This window comes from Sturnus vulgaris, chromosome 19, assembly GCF_052056855.1.
Source record: "Sturnus vulgaris isolate bStuVul1 chromosome 19, bStuVul1.hap1, whole genome shotgun sequence".
NCBI classification, from domain to species: Eukaryota; Metazoa; Chordata; class Aves; order Passeriformes; family Sturnidae; genus Sturnus; species Sturnus vulgaris.
The window spans coordinates 3,333,484-3,358,932 of record NC_142261.1 but is presented as its reverse complement, the minus strand read 5'-3'; the positions used below and the strand labels follow the sequence as shown (position 1 = coordinate 3,358,932).

The following is a 25,449-nucleotide window of genomic DNA, read 5'->3' as shown; positions in this document are numbered from 1 at the left end:
ATTTTAGGAAGGGTAAAGCTTTTATTTGTCATTTCCAGAGTACATTGAAGAAAAATGTTTAGACAAGCCTGTGCTTTGCAGAGAGGTGTAAATTCACACAGTGTGAAACAAAATTTACAAAGGATTTAAAAATCCTACCCTGGGTTCATGGCTGTGGTTCTTCCATAGCCCTTTGATCATGCCTTCCTTAGGGCTCTTGTGGAATGATTCATAAGTGTATGGAATATTCAAGATCTCAAACTCTGCCAGATAAATGCAGCACTTCAGAAAATACCTGTGCAAATAAACCCCCCCAAAGCAGGAGTTAGGTGATGTTTCTATTTTAATCCAAGCTCAGGATAACACTGCAAAGTGTCCTTTTATTGCTTTAATATGTAAAAAATTCCTCTTACTTGACTTTCTCAATGGGTTTCTTGAAGAGTGATTCCACAGTGTTGGTATCTGCCAGGTAGAGCAAACACCTGAATGCTCTGGTCCTGTGAGCAAAGGTCAGCTGAGTGTCACCAAAGGGCTGAGGGGAAAACAGTCCCAGAGTCACAACAGTTGGCTGAACAGCTAGAAAAGCATCATGCTAGGTGTATATAACCCTTCAGTTTTCTAGATTTCAGACTATTCATACAGGCAGGAAAAATATTTATGATCTGTAGCATCACATTATATAATTAAGTGTGGAAAAACTGGAGGTTAAGGTTCTGCTGAAACAATTTTATTACTCTGCTTTCATTCCACTCAAAGTGAGCCAATGTCTTACACCAGCTTAAGGCACTCTCAAGAAAATGTTTCATGGAGTTGTTTCAGATAATATCAGCAATAAATTTAGAAACCCCAGAGTTCAAGGGCTGCTCTTGAGAGTTAATAGCAAAATTCAATGAAAATCACAGTTTTAACTCAAAGGTTGGTGAAGGGGGGAAAAAATCAGAGCTCATACAAATCACAAACCATCCAAAACACCAACAAGCAAAGGCCAAAAGTTGAAGTTTTTGAAGTTAAGCAGACAACATTTGATTTTAATAAGAGGTAAAAAGCTAAAACAAGAATTTAGCAACTCACAGATGTGTCAGCTGTTGTAATTGCAAAAAGCATTCTTGAACTGTAATCCATTGGGCGAGACTGAAGCAGATAAATAACCCTGCAAAAATGGGTTTGTTTTTAATGCAGGTACAGCTACTGAAATACAACACATCAGCTGTCATTTAAATGTGAATATTTCACTGTCAAAAAGAGAGCAAGGATATGAAAAAGGAGATGAAAACCTCCAAAAAGCTACTCTAAAGCACTTACAGATGTAAGTTATTGTCAATGGCATTTTGTGGTATAAATAAATATTGGATGATTCAAAAGTGATGTGTCAGCAGAAAGTAAAAATAAGAACAGTGAGCTCTGAATCACACACACACTGTTAGGCTTCTTGAAAAAGCCATTTTTTAAGTGGCAAGTTAAAAAAAATTCACCATATTGCAGGTAACACACACACACCTTCGGAGTTCTTCATCCTCCTGTACATCTCCAAAGATTTCTTGGGTTTTCTTTAAAAAGAAATGAAAATTTCGATGAGTTTTCCACATTGTTTGGATAAATAGCTGGGTCCTATCCCTGCTAAGAGCAGTGTTTGATGAGGTTGATAAAGTTACAACTGCTTTACTCCTTCAGGCTGGCTGCACTAAAGGGAAGCTTTGAATCTCTACAGAGAGAGAAGGAAAAGCATTTCAAATCCTTCTCACCACAGACACTGGTGTGCTATTTTAGCCAAGTATTGAAATCTTCAACAGATTCATGAGTACTACAGGCAATTTGTACAGAATAACCTCAGGGTATTAGAACAAGTGGAGGAAAAAGCCCATATTTTATGTAATTTGTCATTTTCCTTCAAAGCCCCAAGTGCTGACTTACCCCTGGGGATGGTGTGCTTGGACACAGCCATTTGGCCAACAGTTTGTCACAAATTTTATTCATATCCAAGTTATTAATCTCAGCAATCTCCTTAGCTGCCACATGGATATCTACAGGAAAAGGTGCAGGCAATGTTATTTCCAAACCAGAATTGGGGTTTTTTAAAAGAACTTCTCTCTGCTCCTTTGAGCCTGGATTGTGGAAAACTCACCTGGATAATCTCTGCCAGCTGGGTTTTGGAATCTCTGGTCTATGCTGTGGTGTTCATACAGTAAAACAATCAGATTTGCTGGTTTCCCAATGGACTTTAGATGCTCCCCACTGTTCAAGTTATTTGTTATCAGGACATTTTCTGTTGCTGCTCTCTTATACTGGACATGTAAGTTCCTCTGGAGAACTTCTGCTCTCCCATGGGGCTCATCCTTTAGCAAAACATCACAGTTTTACATAAAAAAGCTTTTTTTTATTCAAAAGCAAAAGGAAAATCATCTTTTTACAGACTAGACAGTAGGATCTGCTCTTCAGAGGTGTCCCCACACCTGTACCCACAGGTATTTTTTCTGCAGACACAGAGGATTAACCACATTGCTCTAGCTAGGAAAGGTATTTTGAAAAAAAATTGCAAAGCTGTGTTGTGAAAGAGCCAAATAAAATACACACAAGTAGGTAAAACTAAGAGATTTTGAGGTAAAATGTGGAAGAAAAAAAGATTAATATTAGAACTCATGGTTGCTCAAATTTCAGTTTAATTTTAGTTTAATTTTGGCATAGTTCTCTAAATACAGAAAACTATTTAGGGTTCTTTGTGCCTCAACAACTCCATAGGAAGTTTGAGATTTATAATCAAAGCTGAGATTCTTATTCACCTTTCCCTGTGAAAGGAAACCATGTAAAAACAAGCCTGAGAATCAAGTCAAAGCACATTTTCTTTATATATAACCCTGCCAACAGCTAAAGAATCTTGGACCTGTAAGCAAAAATTAATAATGCTATTGATCAAAGCTGGAACAGATTCCACCTCGTTTTCCTGCAGCAAGAAAATTGCACACAACAGGAGAAAGAACAAATTATTCTTCTCTAAAACTGCTCATTTTTTTTGTCCAAGCTCCAAGAACACCAAGCCTGATTTTTTGCAGGAGAATGTTCCAGGACAGAGGGGATTCTTCTGGGGGTCACTTCCCCAAAAGTATTTCCCATATCAGGGTTGGTTATGGTTACACACTCCTGCCCAAAACACCAAAAATTAAAATACATATTTTGTAATTTTTGTAATAACTTCACAACAATCTGGCAAGCAGTTTCCATTACCTCAGCTGTAGTGCTCTTCAGCCACTTCTCAGCCAGATAGAGACAAAATTTTAGTGCCTGGACATGGTCAGGACCTTTTTAATGATGACAAAAAGAAGGAAGGGAAAGAAGTAAATAAATTTTCATTAATCCTTCCTACACTATACACCATTTTAAAGAATTTTTTAAAAATTAGAAGCTATTTAAACTATTAGGAGAACTTTTGTGTCTAAAGAGAAAAAAATCCAATTATTTATTTGGATTCAGACAGCAGAGAAAGTGATTAAATTGGGCTGAAATATTGGCTCTTGGTGGAAAACTTGTCTGAAGATGGTGTGAACATGGAGAAACTTTTGGCAGGACAACAGGGGCTTGGAGCAACCTGGTCTAGTGGAAGGTGTTCAGGTTTGGGCTGCAAGGACCTTAAAGTCTTTCTATGATTCTACAAAAAGAGGGGAAAAAAGGGATTTGATGGTGAAGCTGTGATATCAGCTGGATGTTTTTTTTAACCTATTGTTCCAAACTGGATGCAGGAGACAAATTCATTTTCATCCTCCAGCTTTGCTGGCTGCTATTCAGGATCAGGGAACAAATGTTTGCTCCCACCCTCACCCTGCTTGTCCCAAACCTGCTCTCCCCCCCCTCATTCCTTCCCCATCCCATTTGCAGCTCACCTGTGGGGAATTCCTGGGCAATCTTGTGAGCCATGGCCACAGCCCACTCTGGATTGACTATGGACAGCAAATAGGACTGAAGGGCCTGCACAGTTCTGATGGTTTCCTTGTTAACAATGGTGGTACAGCCACTGCTTCTCATTTCCAATATTTTTGGTTTCAGTTTTTTTTCAAAGACATGTCGAACTGCAGACATGTGGAAGGTGTCCAGGGAAACCTGGAATAATGGTGAAGTAGATTCAGAGTTGTCAGAGCTGTGGCCAACATCATGCAAAAGAAAGATGGAAGCTTTTTTTTTTTTTTTTTTTTGGGTGTGGGTGAATAATGTTGAAATCAATTCCTCCAAGCTGTTACTTTACCTTCATTAGTTTGGAAATCAGCAGAAGGGTTGGGAAGGTTTCCTCACTGAGCTCTGCAGCTGAAAAGGAAAAGTTGCCTGTGAGAGTCTCACAATTCACTGTCAGCTTCCTCTGTGAAATTAAACACTTCCAGTTTATTGGTGGATGGGGACCTCCATTGGCAGAGAAAGGATTTGGTCCTAATTATCCCCACTGGGATGTGTGGATACATTTTAGAGGACCTAGGAAAGAATTTGAGGACAAACCCTGCCCTGTCTTTATCATCTTAGCTCCTCTGGGCAGCAATCTGGGAGACAAGAAGTGCTTTCAGAAGCAGTTGGGATGAAAACTGCATTAATGAAGAATTACAGTTAATGTGTAGAATAAAGTGTGGCACTTGGAAGGTCAGAGATAGCAAAGAAAGGGAATTAGAGATCCTGAACTTACATATAATGTTCCAGAAACATTGGGAAGTTCTGAAGAACAGCAGGTGAAAGGGCAGCCTGGTGTGAGCAGCTGGAGACAAGGGAATCATCTGCTCCAAAACATATTGGTGTTCTAGGTCCACTGGTGCAGAAATCCTTGTGTAAGAGTTCAGATGTTTGAGCAGGCTCAAAGCCTAGGGGGAAAAAAAGAAAACAAATAAAATATAAATTGCTGAGAAATTACTAGAAATCACTTTTTTAAGGCTATTTTCTGAGGGAGAGATGTGTACATGGAATAATTAATTTCAACAGTGCTGAATAGCTCCATCAATAAATAGACAAAGCAGAATTGAGGTGACATTAGCAAGGTCACACATCTGCACACACCTGGCTCAGCTGGATGCTGGTGTTCTTCTCATCAGCACTTTGGATCACTTTCAGGACAATTTCCAGAGTTTCATAGTCATAAGGATCCAGCTGTTCAAAATAACCATCTGTTTTAGAAGGTCTTACATGATTTGTCTTATAAAAACATCCAAGTGTGTTGATTTTTTTTCCCAATTTTAATATCAATTACTGTATCTTCAGTGTTATCTTGATAGAAGCATCATGACATAATTCTCTAAAGTTACTAAATCCTAAAAATAGGCATCAGGATTTTGCAGAAAGACCAAACAGTAAGTGCTGAAAACAAAATAAAACAAACCCCCAAAACCAAAAAAGCTCACCCTACAAAAACCCCAACCCTCCAAAATACAAAATCAAACCTCAACCAAACAAAAACATCCCCAACATATTATTTTTAGCCCCCACCTATTTTTAATGTAGAACTTTTTCAGTGTACTTAGAAATTACTTTTTGTATGATTTTATGGCTGGTTAGTTTTTAAGGCAGGTGGGGATGAAAGACTCCTGCCTCTCTTTTAAGAAAATTAGATATGTGGCTGCAATTTCTTTTGTAGAGAAGCAGAAAACTGAAACTTAACATTTACAAGCTTTAAGAAAACTTGGAAAAAGCACAACCTTTTCAGTTTCTGTGGAATTATTCATCTGTCATTCATGCAGCAATTATTAGATGTAGATTCCAGGGATGTGGCAGTGTTGTTTTTATTTTGTAATTTTTTTTTTTTTTTTTACCTTGTACAATATTCCACTGAGACTCATGACCAGGTCTTGGGTGCTGTTCAGCAGAGGAATTATTTTTAGTGCTCTAGCCAATAATGTGGAATGAGGTTGCCTCTCACTGCTTTCTGCAGAGTCATCTTCAGCATCATTTGTGTTTGAATTCTGGAGCAGAAGGGATTCAATGCAAAGCTGCAGTGCAGCATCACTGTCCAGCATGAAAGTGCTAGGAAAGAACAGAATGTGATTTTTCTCTGTGAGCTTTGGTGTCATTAAGGAGTTTCTTTCCTGATGAATAAATTAATCCAAGAGCAGGATGTATTCTGAATAGCGTTTTTTTTTTTTTTAAGGAACAGTTTGCATTTTCTATTAAATAGGATTTATTTAAAGCAAAATAGATTTCAGTGGCCATGGTTGTTTTTACAGCAATAGAATCAGTACCTGCAGTAATTCAAGATGAGACCTGTGTCTATTTCTGGGTTTTGTACCAGCACTCTTATGAGTTCTTTCTTCCTTATTGGTGGCTGTCTAAACACAGTCTCAAAAGAAATCTGCAGATAAAAAACACATTCATCTTCTCAAGAGAGTCTTTCAGAAAATAACAAGACTAATTCCTTATAAGTAAAACTTTGGCTTCATTTAGTTTCAATCCAGACACTTTCAGAGCAGGAAAAAGCAGTGGATTTGTTCATTATCCCCTGTGCCAAATACTACTTAAGAACTTAAATCTTCTTTTGCAGGCCCCTCAATTATTGCACTTCCATTTCTGATGTTTATTTATGCAGACAATCAGAAAGAAAAATCAAAAATAAACCCCTAAATTTGCTTACATTTGAATGGGAAATCTGTCTAAAAACTCACACACATCTCAGATTATATAGCTATTATTAACTGATTAGTTAATAAAACCCTAAAATAAGTAAATAAGTAAAAACTTACTCCAAATTTACCAAGCTGGATACCCCATTCTGCATCAACAACCAGTTCCTGGAATTTTCTGTTTTCTTCTGCTTCACCATATTGGTCAGCAAGCTCTGCTCCCACCTTAGCTACTGCCTAGAAGGAAGGGGAAGGGAAGTGAATACAGGTCTAATAAATAATCTGAAAATCAGGAATTCTGAGCTCCTCTAAGTCCTTAGAGGAACTTCAAACAATTCACAAATGATCACACGACTGTGTAAAATGAAAATAAACCTCTGAGAAGGCACCAGGACTACCTCACCTCCTGAGCTGGCAGTTCAAAGCTGCTTTAAAATTTATTTTCTCTAAAATATTTTCCTAACATTATAGAAAGTACTTTTTAGGCATTTTCTCAGAATTTACATTACTCTCCCTCCTCATTTCTTTACTTCCCATCTTCCTTTTATATTTTCATAGATGTATTCACTCATTCCATTCTTGAGAATTAGTGCCAGAGAACACCTTATCCAAAATATAACACAGATCTAAATTATGATGGCACCTGAAATAAATAAACTCAAGCTTTAGAATAAGTCATGATGAGGTTGAAAATCACATTAATATTGACAACAACTTCCCACTGTGGTACAGAGGCAGCTCCTCTCCCAGGGCCCTAAATGAAGGATCTCTTAAACTTTCTTTTTTTGCTGAAGAAACTCAAGGCTTTGGGAATTTACCAAAACTTTTCTGTAATTCTGCCATGAATTGTTGATGATCTCCCACAGCTTATTGAACATCTCTTCCTTGGGCAAAATGGTGCAATAGCCCAGGGCCAGGTTCTGATCAATGACACGAGAGTTGAACACCTGTGGTTTGGGAGGAAAAAATGATGAACTTCAGGAATTTAATTTCTTCAGTAGGTCTTTTTGTATCAAGTGCAACACAGGAAAAGTACTCCATAATTTAGACATGTATGGTGTCTTTAAGTTGGGGAGGAAAAATAATGCATTTCAAGATTTAAAATTTTAAATCTGAATATCCTGAAGCCTGAAAGTGACTTCCCTCAGTCTAAGCTGCCTTAGAAAATGGTAAATTGCACATTTTGCACAGAGCTTCTTAACAACTCCCCCCACCTAGGAAAAAAAAATTACCAATCTAAAACAAATCCAGGATTTCAAATGAAATAGAGAATACCTAGAGAGCCTAAAGGATCCCCAAAGGTGAGCCTTTAGTTTAAGGGTTGGGCTCCATGACCTCGAGGGTCTTTTCCAACTGAAACAATTCCAGGTGGCTGCCAGGGAGAGCAGAAGGAAGTGGCTCCAGGGGACTCTTACCTTGTGCAGTAAATTCAGCACTGAGGTCCTGATTACTGAAGTGCTCCTCTCTTTCATTGCTATGAGGAAGCTCCTGGTTTCAGTGAGGAGCAGATCAGTGTCATGTGGCTGTTAGGAAGAAAACAGCACCTAATTAAAAATAAATTCTCAATCTTCAACTTCTTGTCATTTACAGTATAGTAGGAGGTGCTATACTAATTGTATTTTCAGATTTATTTAAGGCCTTACAAAGATTTCTTCAAGATAGAAAAAGGATTTCTGTTTTCTGAGTGCTTTTGAATTGAGCAATGTTTCTTGAATATTCTACTTGTGACTTTTCCCATGCTAAACAATGGTAAAGCAACATGAAAGAACAGAGTAAACCATTATGAACATCGTTCTAGTCTCTGCAGGAAGGCCAGGAATAAAAGCTCAGTTCTGAACACACTTTGCAAAGAGGGAGGGCCATGAAAAACAGGGAAAAAACCACCAGCTCCTTTCACAAACTGATTCAACATCTGATCAAATTTGCTTGATAATCAAGCTGCTAATAAAAGATCACAGGGAGAGCCTTTCCCCTGCCTCCCAAGTCCTTAGAGAACGACTCTAAACATGCTAAAAGTCACCTTTTCCCTCAGGGCCAGATCGGTGGTGTTTGAAATGCAGTGCTGGAGGCAGGAACCACAGCCCCAGACCGTGAGCTGCAGGGCCAGCTGGAACTGGCTGCACTCCAGCAGGTTCTGCACTGCTGCAGAGAAGGGAGATCCAACGGGCAGCAGGAAGTTGTGTCCTGTGAAATATTTCAAAAACAACCCCAGAAAGTAATTATGAAGCATATTGTTCTTGGAATTAACACCAGAGCAGTTTCTCTTTTTTTGCATTAAAGGATTTGCCTTAGTTCCCTTTAAAATCTAAAATTCTCAGGGCTTTTAATTTAATACAGATTCCCATTTTAGTCCAAAACACACAAGTTTTTGGCCAGAAGTTGTCTTCTTGGATAGGCCTTGATGATCTTCACTGACAGTGGTAGAACTTCCTCAAGTAAAGGTTTTGAGATGCTCAAAAATCCCACGGTGGAATGGTGGGAATTGTCACCCAACCTGGTGACTTCAGTGCTGAACCAAAAAACCTCTAAAACATGGCTTTAAGTGGAACATTTGGGCACCTGTGAAAACCCTTAATGCCTGTGAATTTAAACCTCGTTTTTTCCAGTGGTCTGCTCAGATTTTCCTTGTGGTGGATCTGCCCTCATGCCCCTGGATTTGGGTGATTTTTTAAGGTCCTTTCCCACCCCAAGCAGTGTGTGATACCTTCCATGAATGCTCTGTGTGCCAGGCTTTGAGACTCCAGGGGGTACAGCTTGTCCTCTGAAAGACAGAAAATGCTTATCAGCAGTGTGCCAGGGACTCAGCAAGTCTGGGAGAACCCTAAAAATACCACAGGACAGGACATAAAATAGAGAGATGTGAATCCCAAGAGCCATTTGCTGCTATTTTTAACTGTGCCTGCTCAGAATTTATTTTCTAGCAGGGAATATCTTTCACACTCACAAAGGAATCCAACACTCTTCAGTAACTACTTTGTATGTAAATCCCTTGGATGAGACAGTGAACATTAAACTCTGCATCTGTGAAAATAAGAACCAAATCAAAAGTCATCTTTCTATTCTGTACCCTTTGATGGGTATTTCTGTGAGTTTGTCTAACTGAGATTTCTGAGGTGATAATTTCCACACACAAACTGAGTTATTTATATTTCTAGATAAAAATCAGTAAGAAACACAGATTTTATATTGTTTTAATGTTGAAGAGAGCAAGCTTACCACAAATAGGCAGAACAGCAGAAGTGAGTTCATATGCAACTGGAAGAGATGTGTGAGGATCAAGGACTATCCCATCTTCTTTAAAGAAATCATCAGAAGTCCACTCTTCATAAGGATCTTTATCTCCTCCAGAAGATGTTGCCTAAGTAAGAACATTGTCAAAAGTACACACAACAAAAGGCAGAGCTAATGAGTCCACTCACAGGTTTCTGTTTTGGAATACAGGAATAGAACACGATGTTCTATTTGAAAATAGTAATTCTGTTAAATGGTCAGTGGCAATAAATCCATTTCTTACCTGGAGTGGCCACATTTGTCTTTCATGTTGCAGTTGTTTAGTTGTAAAGCCAAAATGTACTCTTATTCAATTTAATGGAGGCTTTCATAAACATTCTTGGCCAAATTTATAAGCAAACATTTTGCAAATGGACAATTTTCTAGAAAAATAACATTTTGTGGATAAACAACTCTGCTCTGCTCCACTCCAGCTGTAAGAGCCCATTCATTTCAAGTAGCCTAAAGCACTGCTTGACCTAAACAGAAAACAAAGCTGCTATTCAAGAATTTGATCATCTTAAAGTTTTACAGAACTCTTGGGAAAGCCTTCACATAATACATTCATTTAAAAACCAAACCCTCCCTGCCATACTTTCAAGTCAGCTCTCTGCCAGTCCTGGCAGGAGCTGTTTGATAAAATCACTATTTTCAGCAGGATTTATTATGCTGAAATATAAGTGGAGAATGCTGCTTGTGCTTGTCCCACAGCTGCACTGCTTTTAGGACTCTAATCAGTTTATTCTTGAAGCTGAAGAACACACAGATTCTAGGAAATTTTTATTTGTAGATTTTTTTGTTGTTGTTGTTAGCTTTTTGATTCAAGAGTGCTGGAGAAATGAGAGAGAAAATAATACAGTGAACAGCACAGAAAATACCTCTGCTGTAAATTCATAGTTGTCCATTTGGCACTGTCCATGAATTTCCTTGGCAAGTGAAGTGTATTTACACAGTTCCAGACAATCCAACACTAAATCTGTAAAAATACTGATATTAATAGCAGGAATGGAAGGCTCATCTGTCCTTATTGATAGGAAACAATATTGCAGCACCTATTTTTACAGATGCAGATCTAGAAATTCACTTGGTTTTCAGGTTGATTGAGCACTGAGCTCCAAACGTGAACACAAGTATAAAAATGGGAACAGGAATTACCTGGACTGCACAGAGTGGCTGCTTGGCCAGCCAGCTCATGGATCACTGCTGGGAGATCCATCCCATCAGGAGTGATCATTGGAACATCAACTCCCAGCACGTGGCAAAGCCTTTGACACACTGCAAACAGCAGCTTCCCTGTATTTTCATTCCAGCTATTTTCATAGAACTCTCTGTTGAGAAAGAAAAGGATGTTAAAAATAAAAAGCCAGTAGTTCTTAGGGCTTTTACTTAATTCTGTCTTTCCTTTGCTCTACATATTTCAAAAAAGTGGCAGAAATATTTCAGAAAAGCCCATTAAAAGTGCTGATCTTGAAAAGCTCTGCAGTTTTACCTGCATATATTGACAGCCACTTCCACTTTTCCATCATCCAGGGCTCTCAAGGCCAGTTTTTCTCCCAGTTCATGCTTTGAGACTTGCAGGAGCAAAGCCAGTCTGTACAACCTGGATTCGGTGGGAGGGGTTTTGGGCTTGCCACCTTCTGAATTACAATTCACTGCTTGAACATTTCTAGACTTGGGTGCAGATCTGACACGTTCATAAGAGCTTATGTGATCCTCAAGAAGTGCAGATAGCAGTGAAGGGTTCCTGTATTCTTTATCTGAGAGAAAGATAAAATACTCCTGCAACAAAAAAAAAAGTTATGGATTTGTATCCATGTAACTTCCTTTAATTTTTTTTTTACCTACTGTCCTGAGATCTTAATAAATTCTTACAGCACTCTATCATGAACTCTTTGAAGTATTAGCAATTAAGGTTTTAGTGAGAGTATCTAATTTTTGGTTTAAATAGACAACTGAGTTCTAATCGGGAACTTCCCCAGACTAGATTAAATTGCTTCATTAGCCTTAGAATCAATTTGAAGTCAATAATAGAAACAACCTTTGCATGCATGTCATAAATACAATTAATTTTTAATTTGATAAAAACAATTGAAGTAACTACAGTAAATCAAAAGAGATTTAAAACAAAAATACCCACCTGCAGGGTAGCAAGTGTTTCAAACATCTTTAGGTTTTCTCCACATTCATATTTCTTCACGGGATTGTCTGTTGGAGGACAAAAACAATTACATTTTGATTCCATTTACACAAGGAACATATAAGATGTTGAAGTTGTACCTTTACCTTTTTGAATCCTGAACCAGAATTTAAGGACTTCCACCAGTGTCTTAGTCATAAACATTTGTGGGTTTTGCTGCAGAAAAAGAAGAGATTTGTAATTTTTTTTTTTTTTGTTACAATGTTGCCAGAACAGACTTGGGCTCCAGCTCTTAAAGTACAATGCAATGCTCCACAAACTCCTTAAGCAATAATTACCAAGTCTAAGGTACAACCAGTTGAAAAGCAAAGGAACAGAAAGTTATTTTACATATTCATCTTTTCTAGAAACAGTAAATATATTCTAGATGTAGTATGTGTTTACAGCCTGTTAGCTCTCACAGGAATTACCCACACCTTTCCCTTTTCAGAATAACTTGTGTCCCCACTTTGTGGTGTGAAAAGCCTTGGTACCTGTTCAGGATCATCTGCTTTGTCCTGTAACACCAGTCTTCCCCCCAGGGTCAACCTCTCTGCAACTTCCTCAGCCTTAGCAAGAGGCAGAGATTTTAACAAAGACAGAGATTCCTCTACCTGAAGGGAGAAAAAGAAACAAACAAAATTAGAACAGAAATAATAAAAAGGGCATTTGCTTTTGGAAAAGCTGAGTTACGTGTCCATTCTTGTTCTGATGTTATGGCTGCACAATGGTCATGAGGATAAGCAAAAACAATACATGAAAATGTGTAGAGACCTCAGTTCCAGCTGGTGTATTGCAGGTCATAACTTTCACCCTATTCTGCCACAAAATCTCTGACAAAGAACTAATTTTCAACGCTAAACATAGGCAGTTAAGTGTCCAATTAATAATTTTAAATTAAAAATACGTGTGCAAACTGCTTATAAGATTTCAATACAACTTGTCCCTGTTTTGTCAAGAGGCCTCAGTGTCTGTAAATTCCAGGATCATTTCCCTACCCTTTCTTTGTCAATCAGATCCATCATCCTCAGGAAGTAGACTTCCCCAGTGGGCAGCATGTAGGCTTCCACAATTTTCAAGGCATCCTCCAGGCAAGTAGGGGTATCTTGTTTGAGAATGTATCTCACAAGCCTCTGTAAGAAGAAAACAGAAATGGAGTTTAGTTTGTTGATGTACAGGATAACAGAGAAATTAGTTTTATAAACACTACCAATGGAATTGTTTGGTTTGCATCAAGCAAGTTACCTGGAAGCCTAAAACTTTTATCTAGAGAAAAGCTAACTGAAGTGTAACTGGGAGAAATTAGCCTAGGAACTCTGAAAATTTGTCTGGTTCCTCAGGATATCAAAGAACTTCTCCAGAAATACTCATGTTTTCTCCTAATGAATGGGAGATGTTAAAAAAAAATCAACCCCAATAGTAAAAATAAAAATCACCAAGTGCTGTTCACTGTGACCTTTGGAGAAATCTAAAGTCTTGGTAACTTACCATTATCATCTGCTTGTCCTTTAAAAGATTGGTATCTCTTATCCCATAGGCTCTCAAAAGTTTCTTCATCTCCATGAGTCTGTAACTTTCCTGCAGTAACTTCACTCTGGGCACAAATTCAACCATCATTAATTCCTTTGCTACCCCAGCTGCAGGATTTAATCATCCCACCACATCAGACACACAGAATTTCCCCAGCCAAGGGTAGCCTGTGGATGCTGCTTACTTGACATGATTCATTTCCAGGTGCTGTTTGACCAGCTGCTCCACTGCTGCACTCCATGGCACCACAGCTCCACACATTATCTGCAGGACTGCATCAAATTTCAGCTGCAAAAGGAACACAAACAGCTCCCTTTTCAAAATAAGTTTCAAAGTAGTCCCTTGAAGTATTGTTCAGGTGTGACTGATCCCTTTAGGCAAGTATTTTCTCTCCTTGCCCAATCTGAACTTGCATAAAGGGCATTTATTGTCATCATATGATGTGTCAAGTTGGATTAGAAAATGCCTGCAGTCATTTATGAGACTGTGGTTCCATATATACTAAAACTGGTGAATTTTCCATGTGATGACATCACAACTACAAGTATATCCTCAAAAAACCTCACAGAGGAGATGACTAAAATAGAAGACAACACACTTTTCCCCTCATAGCACTCCTTAAAAATGTACTCAGAGGATTTTGTAAAAATCATGATTTGCTCTGAACTGATGTGTTGGAGTCACTTGATGCCTTTCATAAAACCTACTCACATCTGTGTCAGAGATGATGCCTCTCATAAAACCTACTCACATCTGTGTCAGAGATGATGCCTCTCATAAAACCTACTCACATCTGTGTCAGAGATGCAGCCAATGACAGCCACGGCCTTGGCCTCCCAGGCAGTTTCAAACACTGAACTGGATCGTGTCCGACAGCGCTCCAGCAAATCCTGTGTTTTGATAAAGGTGATTAGAACATGTGAAATCAGAAAAAAATAGGAGTATCTTATAATATGAACAAAAATGTAAAGTTTTCTGGGCATGAAGGGATTGTTACATAACTGGTATAGTAACTATCATTAAGTTCATTGACAGGAATAGGATTAATCTAAAAGCTGGGCCTAAAATTCAGTGGTAAATTCAAATGTTCATCAGATTTGGTTTCTGCTTCCTGATGTTGAAATGGCTTTCTTCAAAAGGAAGAAAATATGGGTACCTTGACATACTGTAGAAGAAGCTCATCTTTTTGTAGGTTGTGTTCACACAGGTAGGGTTTTATAAACTTCTCCAAAATTGATGGGACAAGCTCTGGTGCCAAAATTTTATCGAGCATGCGAAACACAATAGTGGCTGCATTTTCCTGGGCAGCAAGTGGGAAAAGGCCAAGTTAGAAACATGACACATGTCAGTGCAAGGCCATTTACATCTCTGACACATAATCCAGCAGCCACAGGCCACTGAAATCAACTGGATGATTTCCAGAATACCTCTTTAGCTCAAATAAACCCTTTCATTTACAAAGCTTTTCTTGTTGTACTCCTAATTGTTGTTGTACTCCTAATTTCTCTGTTGCCAATCCTCGTTCCACAGCAGATGATCTGTAATAATCTGCAAACCACGGAGTTTGAGCCATGCCTTCTCACAGTATTTTATGTTATATTTATAATCTGAGTTGAAAAAAAAGTTTCTAACACAATTTAACAAATAGTCTTAGCAATTTATGAATGGAAATTTAACCAACACCCATCAGGATTTCTCTTTTGTCTGACTTTAAATCACATGTTATAAGATTCTTTACAGAGCAATCTGAAAAGCACTTTTTCAAGTGTCTGCAGGGTTACCTTTTCAAAATCACAGAATGCCAGCCTGCAGTTGTATTTTCTGTACAGATTTCTCAATTCTTGTAAATCATTTACCAGCTTCTTTAACCTCTGTATCTCTTCAGAGTCGCCACACCTCTGAAACAGCGTAGAGAAGTGAAATGTTAGGAGACAAGACCATGAAGAGGCTGTCATCAACTCTTTTTAAATCTTTAAACACAAGAAAATTGGAACTTAGTTCTTTTCCTTCATGGAATTAAGTCAATCTTCACCAAACCCACCAGTGACCTAATTGTCATGCACTCCAGCTCCAGGACACAGAATCTCTTTGAAGTCTTAGTAGCAAATTCTTTTATTTGTTTCATTTCTTACCAAAGGAGTCCACTTGCCAAAAGCTGTCACTCCCAGTTCACCTTGATTTTTACTTGTAAAAAAAATCTCTGCCACCTGGAGTCCATTTTCAGGCCAGTTTGCCTGTCCAAAATAATTGATATTAGCAAACTATAATATACATCTAGAAATACAAGATATGCCAAGTTTCTCAGTGTGATTTACCTTGTCAGTTAATTCAAGGTTTCGAGCAGCTTGTTCCAGCCATTTTGCTAATATTTTCTGGAAAAAATACAGTTATAAGTAGAGCTATGCTATCTATCTAAGTAAAATTTGCCATTAGAAACTTCTTTCAAAAGAAATAATTTCAAATATAAACGCTAGGGAAAAGAATCCATTTCAAAGACAAAGCTCCTGACATTCAGAAGTCTGGAGGTGTGACAGTAAATTCATCTTACTCTGAGAAAATTACAATTTACAGTTCTTAAGTCAGTCTCACCTGTCCATCTGGCACAACCATTCTTGAGAAGGGGATCACAAAATTTTTAAGCCACACACAAAGTTCCTTCAAAGGAGCAGGGAAATGGATGGCATTGAGCAAATCCTTCAGCATTTTCTCATCAAAGCTGCTTTCAAAATCAGCCTAAAATATGAAATCAGAACAATTACAGATCCATGGAGTGTATTTTCATCAGGTACTCTTGTAAAGCTGTTTCAATAATAAGAAAAGCCAATAAATTTCACAAATACAATGAGAAAATCTCATTAGTCACAGACAGAAATTAAATAAATAGCTCTGTTCAGTAAAACTGGAGCTTGGTCTTCTTAAAAAAAGACCTAATTGTAGGAATTTCTTTACAAATCACACTGTTCTATTGCTTTCAGACTTCTTCTATAGTTCTGTCTTAGTGAGAAAACAACAGATATGGAACTGAAAGTCCTGCACTAAGAAATAAAATAAAAGCACACTCACACTAACTTAAAAGTGTCATTCAGAGTAAGGAGCTTGTGTGATGATTTTTAAAGGATTTTAAGGCAGCAAACATCCACTTAAAAATTCTGAAAGCTGTGCTTGCAAGAAAGTGAATGGAAGATTACAAGCACTGCAGAATAAATCAAATTGCCATGACTTAGAAATATGAATTCTGACATCAGAAATACCAGTTTATTCCCAAATCAATAAGAAGTTCAGCTTCCTAAGCATGCAGGTGAACAGGCAATCATTGTGGTAATTGATGAGATTCTGCCATGGACCTTGGCTTCTCTTGAGGAGCTGTTTTGTAACAGCCCCTGTGAAATTAGGCTGGAAAAGTGAAGAGATTTAAGCCCTTCATAAATCCCAGAGATGTCTGTGCCTCCTCACCTGATGCCTAAGCCAGAGGTACTGTGCACAAGGCAAATTTCCTTCCTCCAGCTGAGAAACAATCATCTTGAACATGTCCTCGTTATTCAGGAATTCTGTCCAAGCAATGCCACTAAAAGTGAGAGGGGGAAGGGAAGTTTTTGTTAAATGTCATTACCAAAGAAATTGGGGGAAGAACTTCAAAACTTTTCTACCTAGTGCTGGAAGTTTTAAGAAACAACAGGAATGGTACTTTGTACAAAATCACAATCCCTCCTACACATATTGAACAAAAAAAACCCCAACTATTGAAGTGGATGTGCAACAGATAATTTGTTTTCAACATACAGGATGACTCAACCTCTCTGCATTCTCCTTTCTCCACAACACAGGATGGGAAACTTCAGACAGAGAAGAAAGAGCTTGAAGTTTAATGAATTAATATTAAAAAACTAAAATAATTTTGAATTCAGTGGTACAGGCTTAACAATCACAATTTAATTTACTTTAAATCTTAAACACAAACAAACCTGAATTTCTCTAGTCCAAAAGCTTCATAGAATGTTGTAAGCCTTGCCTGAGCTCTCAGCACCTGAATGCAGAGGAGATTTAAGGTTAATATCTGGCTTAACATATTGTTACATTACATGATTCTCTTTGAAGGCCAGTTTACAACAGGACTAAACAAGAAACAAAATGAAATAGCTAAAAGTACTTTAAAAAAGGCTCTGTCTTCAATTTATGGAGCATCTGAAACTGAACCTTTCTGTGACTGAAGGAATGGCTTATTTCTGAATCTGTCATTACTGTGGCTCGCTTTCATACTATAGAATATAATTTTGTTTAGACTTTTTAAAAATTCAGCAGTAGTTTACAGTTATAATTTGAATTTACAGTTTTGAAAACTCTACAATTGTTCAGAGGAGACTGCAGATCCAAGAAATTTGTCCTCACCTCAGCTATGGACACTGGAGCCCCATCAGATGGTGGAACATTGGTTCTATTGTCTTTCTTCAAGATCTGAAAAAAGGACGTGAAAGGGTTTGGCTGATAACTCAGAACATGCCAGGCAGGACTGTGAGTGCAGGAAAGACATGAGCAAAAAGTCAGGACTTGTATAAATCGAGATTTTGCAATGTTAGATTGGATCTAACTAGATCCAGTCTAATCTGGTTGGATTTCTGCATGGATGGAGGATCAGACAGATAATGTGTATCTCTCTGGTTCTTTTTGATAAGACTAAAATAAAGAAAACAAAGAAGGTGACCTATTTTGAGCTTCAGTTTGAAAATTAATATTTTAAAGGTACTTAAAAAAAACCTGCAACTCAAAACTAAACCCTGTTTTCTGACACAAAAATAAAACTGTGAGCTCTTTTTTGCCCTTGAGCAATACCAAGAACGAGGTTGGAACACGACTTTCTGCTTCTTCATGTTTGATTACATAGGATTTATAATGCCTTTACTTTTGCCTTTTGGAATGACTGTAACTGATTTGTGACCCTCTCAAGTCGTACAGAAGGGTGGAATAGAAGTTGAAAAGTAGATAAATAGAAATAAATAAACCCCTTACTCTGACTTTAGCATAATTCAGCATTTCTCGAGTGGTTTCATACAGTGGCCATGGAGCATTTATGCAGTAATTCACAACAAAATGGTTGTCCTGTTTGCATAAGGAAACAACTGAAATTAATTCCAAGATCCTTTATAATTTGAACTGCTTCAGTAGGGAAAGAGGGTAGAAATAAAGACAAACCTGAATTTTTTGCAAATTTTCTTTGACTTCATTGCCAAGATCCAGCAAGGCTTCCTGGCAGTAATTCCCAAGAGAAGCTGAAGCCAGTTTCTCTAAAATAGTGTTTGCTTTTACTTTGTATACAAGCTGTTTAAAAAAATAATACAAGTATGGTGAGATGTTTTATCAGGTAACATTCCACTGCCTTGATAATATTTGTAATGTTTTTAATACTTTCTATTGGACTATAAGGCAAGAACCTTAATTTTAGTTATTAATCTCAAATGTGTTTATCATGAATGAACAACTCACCTCCACATCCAGTCCAAATTGAGTAGCAAAATTCTCTGCTTCAGTGAATTTGTGTTTGTGCAGTAAACGACTTAGTCTGGGATGAAATAAAATAAACCACTTCAATGTAGGTCCAGATATTAAAAATACATATATAATACAATGGTTTTTCATAGAAACCAGTACCTATTTTCTGGCAAGGCTTCAGTTAAACTTCTCATCACAACTATAGAAACTGGGTCTTCAGAGGGCCTGAGGATGAGAGGGAACTATGAGAATTTATCAACTCCATGTGGAAATAATCTACCATTTTTATATAAAAATGAGCTAGTTACAAATAAAATATTATCTTACATCTGATGGTTTTCACAAATTCCTTCCAAGAAGTATATTGTATCCTGTAGTGTGCAATGACAGAAACCATCAGGTGAAATGAAATAAATTCCAAATAAATCCAGAGCATTTTTCTATGCTGAAAGAACTTTAAAAGCAGCAGGAACAACTGGTAGTGCTATTACATAGTGCAAGAGATCTCAGACTAAATTTAAATTGTTCAGTTTGTTTCATAATAGGATATTTTTCTCTATCCTTTCACTTAATCTTTCTTTGTATGATTCCTGCATAGTTTCTAATAGAAATTGGTTCTAACCTAACAAGAATAACCCAGTACCCTCTTTAATATTTACACATATTTAGACAACCATATCTCTTCTAAGAACAAAACAAAAAATCATCAAAACCTACTGTCCAAATCCCACTTTGAACAAGGGAAGAAATAAGGGACACTTCCAGAGAATAGAGCTGTTGCATAGTTGGCAATGCAAAAACCATTAGGCTTCTCATCTATTAAAAAAAAAAAAAAAAGAAAGGGGGAGAAAACAAAGAAGTCAGAATTACTTTTTTCTCTTACACTGGTGAGAGAGTGATATTTGCAGAAAAATTTTGGAATTCTTATGGAATTAGAGGGCAGTATTTGTAGGGCTTTTGATGGAATGCAGATCTCCAGTTTGAGGAAGTTTAATGAAGCTTCAGATGTTGCCTCCCTCTCTCTCTTAGGCCTATTATTCAACAGGTTTAATCTAATTTTTCAAATTGTATAATGTTTATCCTGGTATTTTATTTCAGTTGACTGCACTGACTGTACCTGGGGCTAGATGCTGAAGGCAGCAGAAATATTGCTCTAAAGTAATCTGTGAAGGGATGTAAGTCAAGAACAGATTTTGCTGCTCTTCCTTGTCTGTCAACCTTAAAAAACCAAACACATAAACCCCAAACCATCCATAAAAACCCAATCAGGGACAGCTTGGCCTGGTCACCACCACAAGAATCCCAAAACCCTTCACTTGCTAGACCCTGATATGTAGATGGCCACATTTCAGTTTGGGCTTTAAGCTCCTCAGAATTCTCTGTGCCTCAAATATTTTGTCACCTCCATCCCTCTCCCTCTTTTTTTCCCCCATGAGCAATTGCATAATTACAATTAATGACCAGAACACAGATAAGATGATACCTGTTTGTCATCTGGCATTGTCATGACAATCAGTTTCACATTGGCAAGCCCTTGCCTAATGAATGAGAAAGAGAGAAAAGAAAGCAAAATTTGCTGAATGAATCTTAGGTTAAAACTGTGAAATATTTTTGCTTCTGTGTTAAAGAAAAGTTTGTATTCCATGAAAACAAGTACATTTAAAAATCCCTTTATATTTTAATAGATAGCTCTACAGTTTCTAGCACTTTCTCACACTTAGAACAGTAGTTGCACTTTTTCTCACATTCTGTTTAATCTTAATTTTTAAGGAGGGAATTTCTAACAAGGACATGCTGTTTTGCACCAGCACCTGGGCCAAAATAACGAGATATTTCATAGAAATCACAGCACCAGACAACTTTTCACTTCTTTTCATTTCTCAGGATTGGTGCTGTAACACTTCACTTACCACATGACTTGAGAGGAGTCTGACTCAGTAGTGAGAAGAAATTCTTCAATATGTATTAAAGACCAATCCCAAATTAGAGTGAGAGAATAAATATCCCACGTGCTTAAGATGTTCTAGATTTAAAAAAATCAGACATGATTTCATATTTTCCTCATAGAAGACAGTTTTTGAGCAAAATATTACATTTTGTGGCTTTAATAATGAATAGGAGTAGAATTTTAAAAAAACCAACACAGGAAGATCAAGATGCTCTTGATATAAGTAAATACAAACATATTCATTTTACAGAAACTTCACTTTAAACCTTAAAAAATATGTTTATAAGCTGGTTCAAGAACATTGTAAAGTGAAGATTAAACCAAATCATTACCCATACCTCTGTATCCAAAACAAACAGTTGATTGTCAAGGACTTGAAGTTTTGCAGCACCTAGAAAATATTAATAATCACATAAATTAATTTTCTTTCTTGAGATATGTATCAGAAGCAAAAACATATTCAAACACACAAGCAAGTGTTGGAAACCTTGTGGTTTAACTTCATGGAACTTCCTAGGATTGTGCAAATTTTAGCTTGAAGAGAATTGTGATTTATGTAACTAAGTTAAACTGCAATTTTGAAGCCCACATTTTGGCTGTGCCTTTACAAAAATGTTCTGCTTGGTACATGTGAATTTATTAAGAACAATGAAAAACCAAAAATTTGTACATTTTACAATTAAATACGAAATCTAGACTTGTCTATAAAAAGATAAAACCTTCTTTACCTTGGATCAGACTTGAATCAGCAAAGCTCAGAGCAGACACCAGGGCATTGGTGGGGTCCACCTCCCATTTGGAGAGCACATAATCACCTTTACCCTGTGAGGAGAAACAAAGTCAAATGGGATTAGACAGGAGATATTTGTCCACTGATATGTCTGCTTCTACAATTGATCTGGAACTTGGAAAGCTGCAAAACTAAATTTAACTTTATTTCTCTACTGATGTTCAGAAAAATACATTGATTTCTTTGTTTTTAATTTAGTATTTTTCACTTCTGCTTTCAAGACCAGACTTTGTTACAGTGATTGCTACACTCAGCAGTTTTTGGCTCTTTGAAAACAGTATTTCAAAATATCCACTTTCCATTCTCATAGAACATAAAAGCTGAATGAAATTACACTGGGCCTACTGAGGAAAATCCCATTGAATTCAACAGGCTTCAAAAAATAAACTCAGAGAACTAGTTTGAAGTCTCAAATTACATTTCAAAGCATGTCTATATTTTAATTTCTTTATTAGGTCTTGTACTTAATTAATGCTTAAAAGCTTTGTTGAATTAGACCTTGTTATTTTAGCAGGCCTTGCTGAATGAGAACCTGATTGGAAGATTCTTGCCAACTTTGGTTTTGTCTGTGAGCTCAAGGATAGTATCCATAAACAATCCAGCCTGTACAGACCAGGAACTAAGATTTACTAAGCTCAGGAACTCAGGGTGAAAATATTTTCCCCTCATCCATCACAACAAAGTAATTTTGGAAACGACAAGTTACTTCCTTATGAGACAAACTATGGACAGGCTGCACCTTTAAATTTACAGTGAAGGAAATGAAAGGAAAAACAGCACAAAAAGCTGATGAGCTTCTATTTCAACCACCTGGAGACAAATTTTGTTGCAGATCCAAAAATGCCAACGCTGATCCCATAAACATTGTTATGATCATGTTCTTAGTGCTTACCCCAATTATCAAATGGATTTTGTTCTCTGAGTTGCTGATCACAAAATCCTGACAGCCCAGGCTGTGCTGCTCTCCCGTGGCAATGAAAGTTGTCTTTATCTGTCCTTGTAACTTGTGAGTGGGAGAGGAAGGGATGTCAACAAATGGGGAAGAAAAAGAGTTGTTTATAGAACCAGTGGATAAAATCTCTGCTCATTTCTAAACGTGCAGAAAAAGTAACAACCACAGCTCTGAGGTGCAACAATGGACAGGTAAACAGTCAATGGAATGTACACAGCAAAGTTTGGTTACAAACTCTGCATTTTTAACAATTTTACCAGTTCTGCAGGTGTTTCTTACTTGCTTTGCTGTAGTCATATCCATCTTCTCAATTGCTAAATATTAAAAAAAAAAAATAAAATCAGTGTTAAATAAACTTTTTTCAAAATTTTAAAAAGGCAACAAAGAAAGTTTTTGAGTACAGGTCTCCCTGTTCCCATGGAATCCCAAGGGATCTGTAGCTTATCCTACCTTCCTGTGTTTTACCAAGTGGGACACACATAATGCAGAAGCATCCATTGCTTGTGAGAATGAACAGGTGATAAACACCTAAAAAAACCCAACAGAAATATTTCAAACTGAAGTATTCAAGAGCAAGTAAAGAGAAGACTTGCTTTTAAACAGGGCAGTGACCACAAAAATAATCTGACCAATAGATTAGACTATTTTAAACGAAAATATTGTTTTTTCCAACTAGGAGTACAACACAGGGTTTGGGAGCTTATAGAACAGAATCTTATATAACTTTGCTTTGCTATGTGCACATAAAATTAGCTTTTCTTTATGCTTTTCTGTATTACTTATTTTGTAATCTCTTTCCCTGAGACTTATTAAAGGGGAACAAAATCACAAAAATTTAAAGGAGGAGAAAAAACCCATCCAGTTCTTACCTGCATCTGCATCATCTTCAACAAAAAAGAGATTTAAGTAAGTCTTTTCACTTGTAGATTGTTCAACCAAAATCTAAAACAGAAACAGCATAAGGACTATTATTCTGTATTTCACTTTAAAAAAGATTGAAATACTGATCATCAGTTCAAACTTTAATTTTTTTTTTTCATGAAGGTTCTTGTTTATGCATGCCATTCCTAAATAGATTTTCCTTACTCATTACTCATGGGAACAGAAGTGCCTGTTTCACCTGTTTGGTTAGAATATGTGGTCAAAAAGACAAGGATGTTGATACTTGGGTATTTGGTAGAATGATTAAAAAAAACCTCAAAAAAGTCCGAGAACAAAACATCTTCAGCAAAATTAAATAGAAAAGTTACTGTACCTTTGTTAGCAAGGTTTGTTTTGATGGGATGTGGATAAGATGTAAACTGCCACTTCTCTCACCAACCACTAGGAATTGTTTGTCTTGACACATACCCACTACATCCACGTTAGTATCTGAAAAGTTCCGTGGCAAAATGTCAGATATTAAGATTTGGGTTTTATAAAGAAATATTAACACGAGAATTGGACAACAAAGTACCTCAGATTTCTTCAAAACAAATGAAGTTTTTGACTAAATGAAGTATGGGAAGGAACCTACAGGGAGTGGTTTCAGTATCCATTATTCCCACTTCAGTGAAAAGTTAGAAAACATTCTAATTAAATTGTACTGAAATAATTAATTGTGTTCAGAAGCCAAAATCACTTTTTATTACTTAGCTACTTGTTATAATGCTTCCCTTTACAGGCCAGTCAGACACTTGCTATGTTTTCCCGTACAAACCTGGGTATTTTAAAAGCCAGTTTTCACTTGCCAAGTGGAATTCCAAAGGAAAGAACTCACCAAACTGAATCTGCATGAGAAGAGACAGCCCAGTGCTGTCCAGAAGTGCCACAGATCTGTCCACAACAACAATGCTGCCATCCCTGGAGCTGCATGCATGGAGCTGGGGGTTCACAGAGACCTGGGAAGTTTTACACAGGAACACTTCAGAAAACACGACGAAGCAGCCCCGGTAATTATTAATACAGACAAAAAGCACAGCTTTGATGGGTTGTACCTTCTCAGAAGATGTGATTTGCAGCAGTGTATCCACCTGGTACAAGGCAGTGCCACACTCGTGTCCCAACCCCACTGGGAGCTGCCCGGTGTCATCGTTCAGCAGGAGCTCGATATCGTTCCACATCTTTGTCCTGGGATAAACATTTCAGGAGCACCTTGTAGAGCAGACAGCTCTAAAACGTTACACGGCTACAGGTAAGTTATTAGTTTTGTTACTGTGGGGACACTGTGCCACGAAGAATGGCTGTACAAGAAGGCTTGTGGGGATAAACAGCGCATTTGGAACCAAGTGAGCAGTGTGGATCTCGGCCAGGCTGAAGGCAGCTTGCAGGGAACAGATTTCCCCAACTAAATTCACTGCCAGAGTCCTCCTCACCATGCTGTGAACACCCCCTGCTCACAGGGACCCTCATTCCCTGCTCACAGGGACCCCATGCCCTGCCCTCAGGGAACCACTGCCCCTGACAAGGGTGGCCAACCCATGCTCACAGGGACCCTTACCCCTCACTGCGGCCGATGACATTATTTCCAGAGGGACCTCTGCCCATATGGTCTCCCCGACCCCTCACCGGTGACACTCCGGTGCCCTCAGGACCCCCCGATCCCCTCACCGGTGACACTCCGGTGCCCTCGGGGTCCCCCGGCTCCCCTGACCGCGCCCCCTCAGCCGCTCCTGGGTTTCAATTTGGCGGGAGCCGGCACGGGCTCAACGGATCGCGGCGGCGGCCAAACCTCCTCGAACGCGAACGCACCGCCCCGGCCCACAA

At 37.9% G+C, this 25,449-nt stretch overlaps 1 protein-coding gene across 1 annotated transcript in view; it reads right to left on the bottom strand.

Moving 5' to 3' along the window:
• The window catches only part of KNTC1 (kinetochore associated 1), a 31,558-nt gene extending 6,490 nt beyond the window's left edge, over positions 1–25,068 (bottom strand). The window contains exons 1-54 of the mRNA XM_088175997.1: positions 24,681–25,068; positions 24,464–24,584; positions 23,960–24,075; positions 23,574–23,646; positions 23,155–23,232; positions 22,984–23,018; positions 22,645–22,755; positions 21,691–21,784; positions 21,301–21,353; positions 20,925–21,037; positions 20,498–20,552; positions 19,732–19,830; positions 19,342–19,385; positions 19,174–19,239; positions 19,009–19,084; positions 18,718–18,843; positions 18,535–18,624; positions 17,917–17,982; positions 17,493–17,554; positions 16,984–17,095; positions 16,120–16,263; positions 15,846–15,902; positions 15,663–15,764; positions 15,312–15,428; positions 14,687–14,830; positions 14,322–14,420; positions 13,715–13,818; positions 13,489–13,594; positions 12,999–13,133; positions 12,495–12,614; positions 12,108–12,177; positions 11,962–12,029; positions 11,314–11,603; positions 10,980–11,152; positions 10,703–10,800; positions 9,771–9,912; positions 9,259–9,315; positions 8,575–8,738; positions 7,970–8,077; positions 7,373–7,501; positions 6,675–6,791; positions 6,177–6,286; positions 5,751–5,961; positions 5,002–5,091; positions 4,637–4,808; positions 4,211–4,269; positions 3,852–4,068; positions 3,199–3,272; positions 2,102–2,312; positions 1,891–2,000; positions 1,477–1,526; positions 1,051–1,129; positions 393–511; positions 139–274 (exon numbers count right to left, since the gene is read on the bottom strand). Of these exons, the coding sequence (XP_088032123.1) occupies positions 139–274; positions 393–511; positions 1,051–1,129; positions 1,477–1,526; positions 1,891–2,000; positions 2,102–2,312; positions 3,199–3,272; positions 3,852–4,068; positions 4,211–4,269; positions 4,637–4,808; positions 5,002–5,091; positions 5,751–5,961; positions 6,177–6,286; positions 6,675–6,791; positions 7,373–7,501; positions 7,970–8,077; positions 8,575–8,738; positions 9,259–9,315; positions 9,771–9,912; positions 10,703–10,800; positions 10,980–11,152; positions 11,314–11,603; positions 11,962–12,029; positions 12,108–12,177; positions 12,495–12,614; positions 12,999–13,133; positions 13,489–13,594; positions 13,715–13,818; positions 14,322–14,420; positions 14,687–14,830; positions 15,312–15,428; positions 15,663–15,764; positions 15,846–15,902; positions 16,120–16,263; positions 16,984–17,095; positions 17,493–17,554; positions 17,917–17,982; positions 18,535–18,624; positions 18,718–18,843; positions 19,009–19,084; positions 19,174–19,239; positions 19,342–19,385; positions 19,732–19,830; positions 20,498–20,552; positions 20,925–21,037; positions 21,301–21,353; positions 21,691–21,784; positions 22,645–22,755; positions 22,984–23,018; positions 23,155–23,232; positions 23,574–23,646; positions 23,960–24,075; positions 24,464–24,584; positions 24,681–24,806 (5,898 nt within the window). The 5' untranslated portion in view covers positions 24,807–25,068. The remainder of the gene's footprint in view (positions 1–138; positions 275–392; positions 512–1,050; positions 1,130–1,476; positions 1,527–1,890; positions 2,001–2,101; positions 2,313–3,198; positions 3,273–3,851; positions 4,069–4,210; positions 4,270–4,636; positions 4,809–5,001; positions 5,092–5,750; positions 5,962–6,176; positions 6,287–6,674; positions 6,792–7,372; positions 7,502–7,969; positions 8,078–8,574; positions 8,739–9,258; positions 9,316–9,770; positions 9,913–10,702; positions 10,801–10,979; positions 11,153–11,313; positions 11,604–11,961; positions 12,030–12,107; positions 12,178–12,494; positions 12,615–12,998; positions 13,134–13,488; positions 13,595–13,714; positions 13,819–14,321; positions 14,421–14,686; positions 14,831–15,311; positions 15,429–15,662; positions 15,765–15,845; positions 15,903–16,119; positions 16,264–16,983; positions 17,096–17,492; positions 17,555–17,916; positions 17,983–18,534; positions 18,625–18,717; positions 18,844–19,008; positions 19,085–19,173; positions 19,240–19,341; positions 19,386–19,731; positions 19,831–20,497; positions 20,553–20,924; positions 21,038–21,300; positions 21,354–21,690; positions 21,785–22,644; positions 22,756–22,983; positions 23,019–23,154; positions 23,233–23,573; positions 23,647–23,959; positions 24,076–24,463; positions 24,585–24,680) is intronic.
• Between the last annotated feature and the right edge of the window lie 381 nt (positions 25,069–25,449).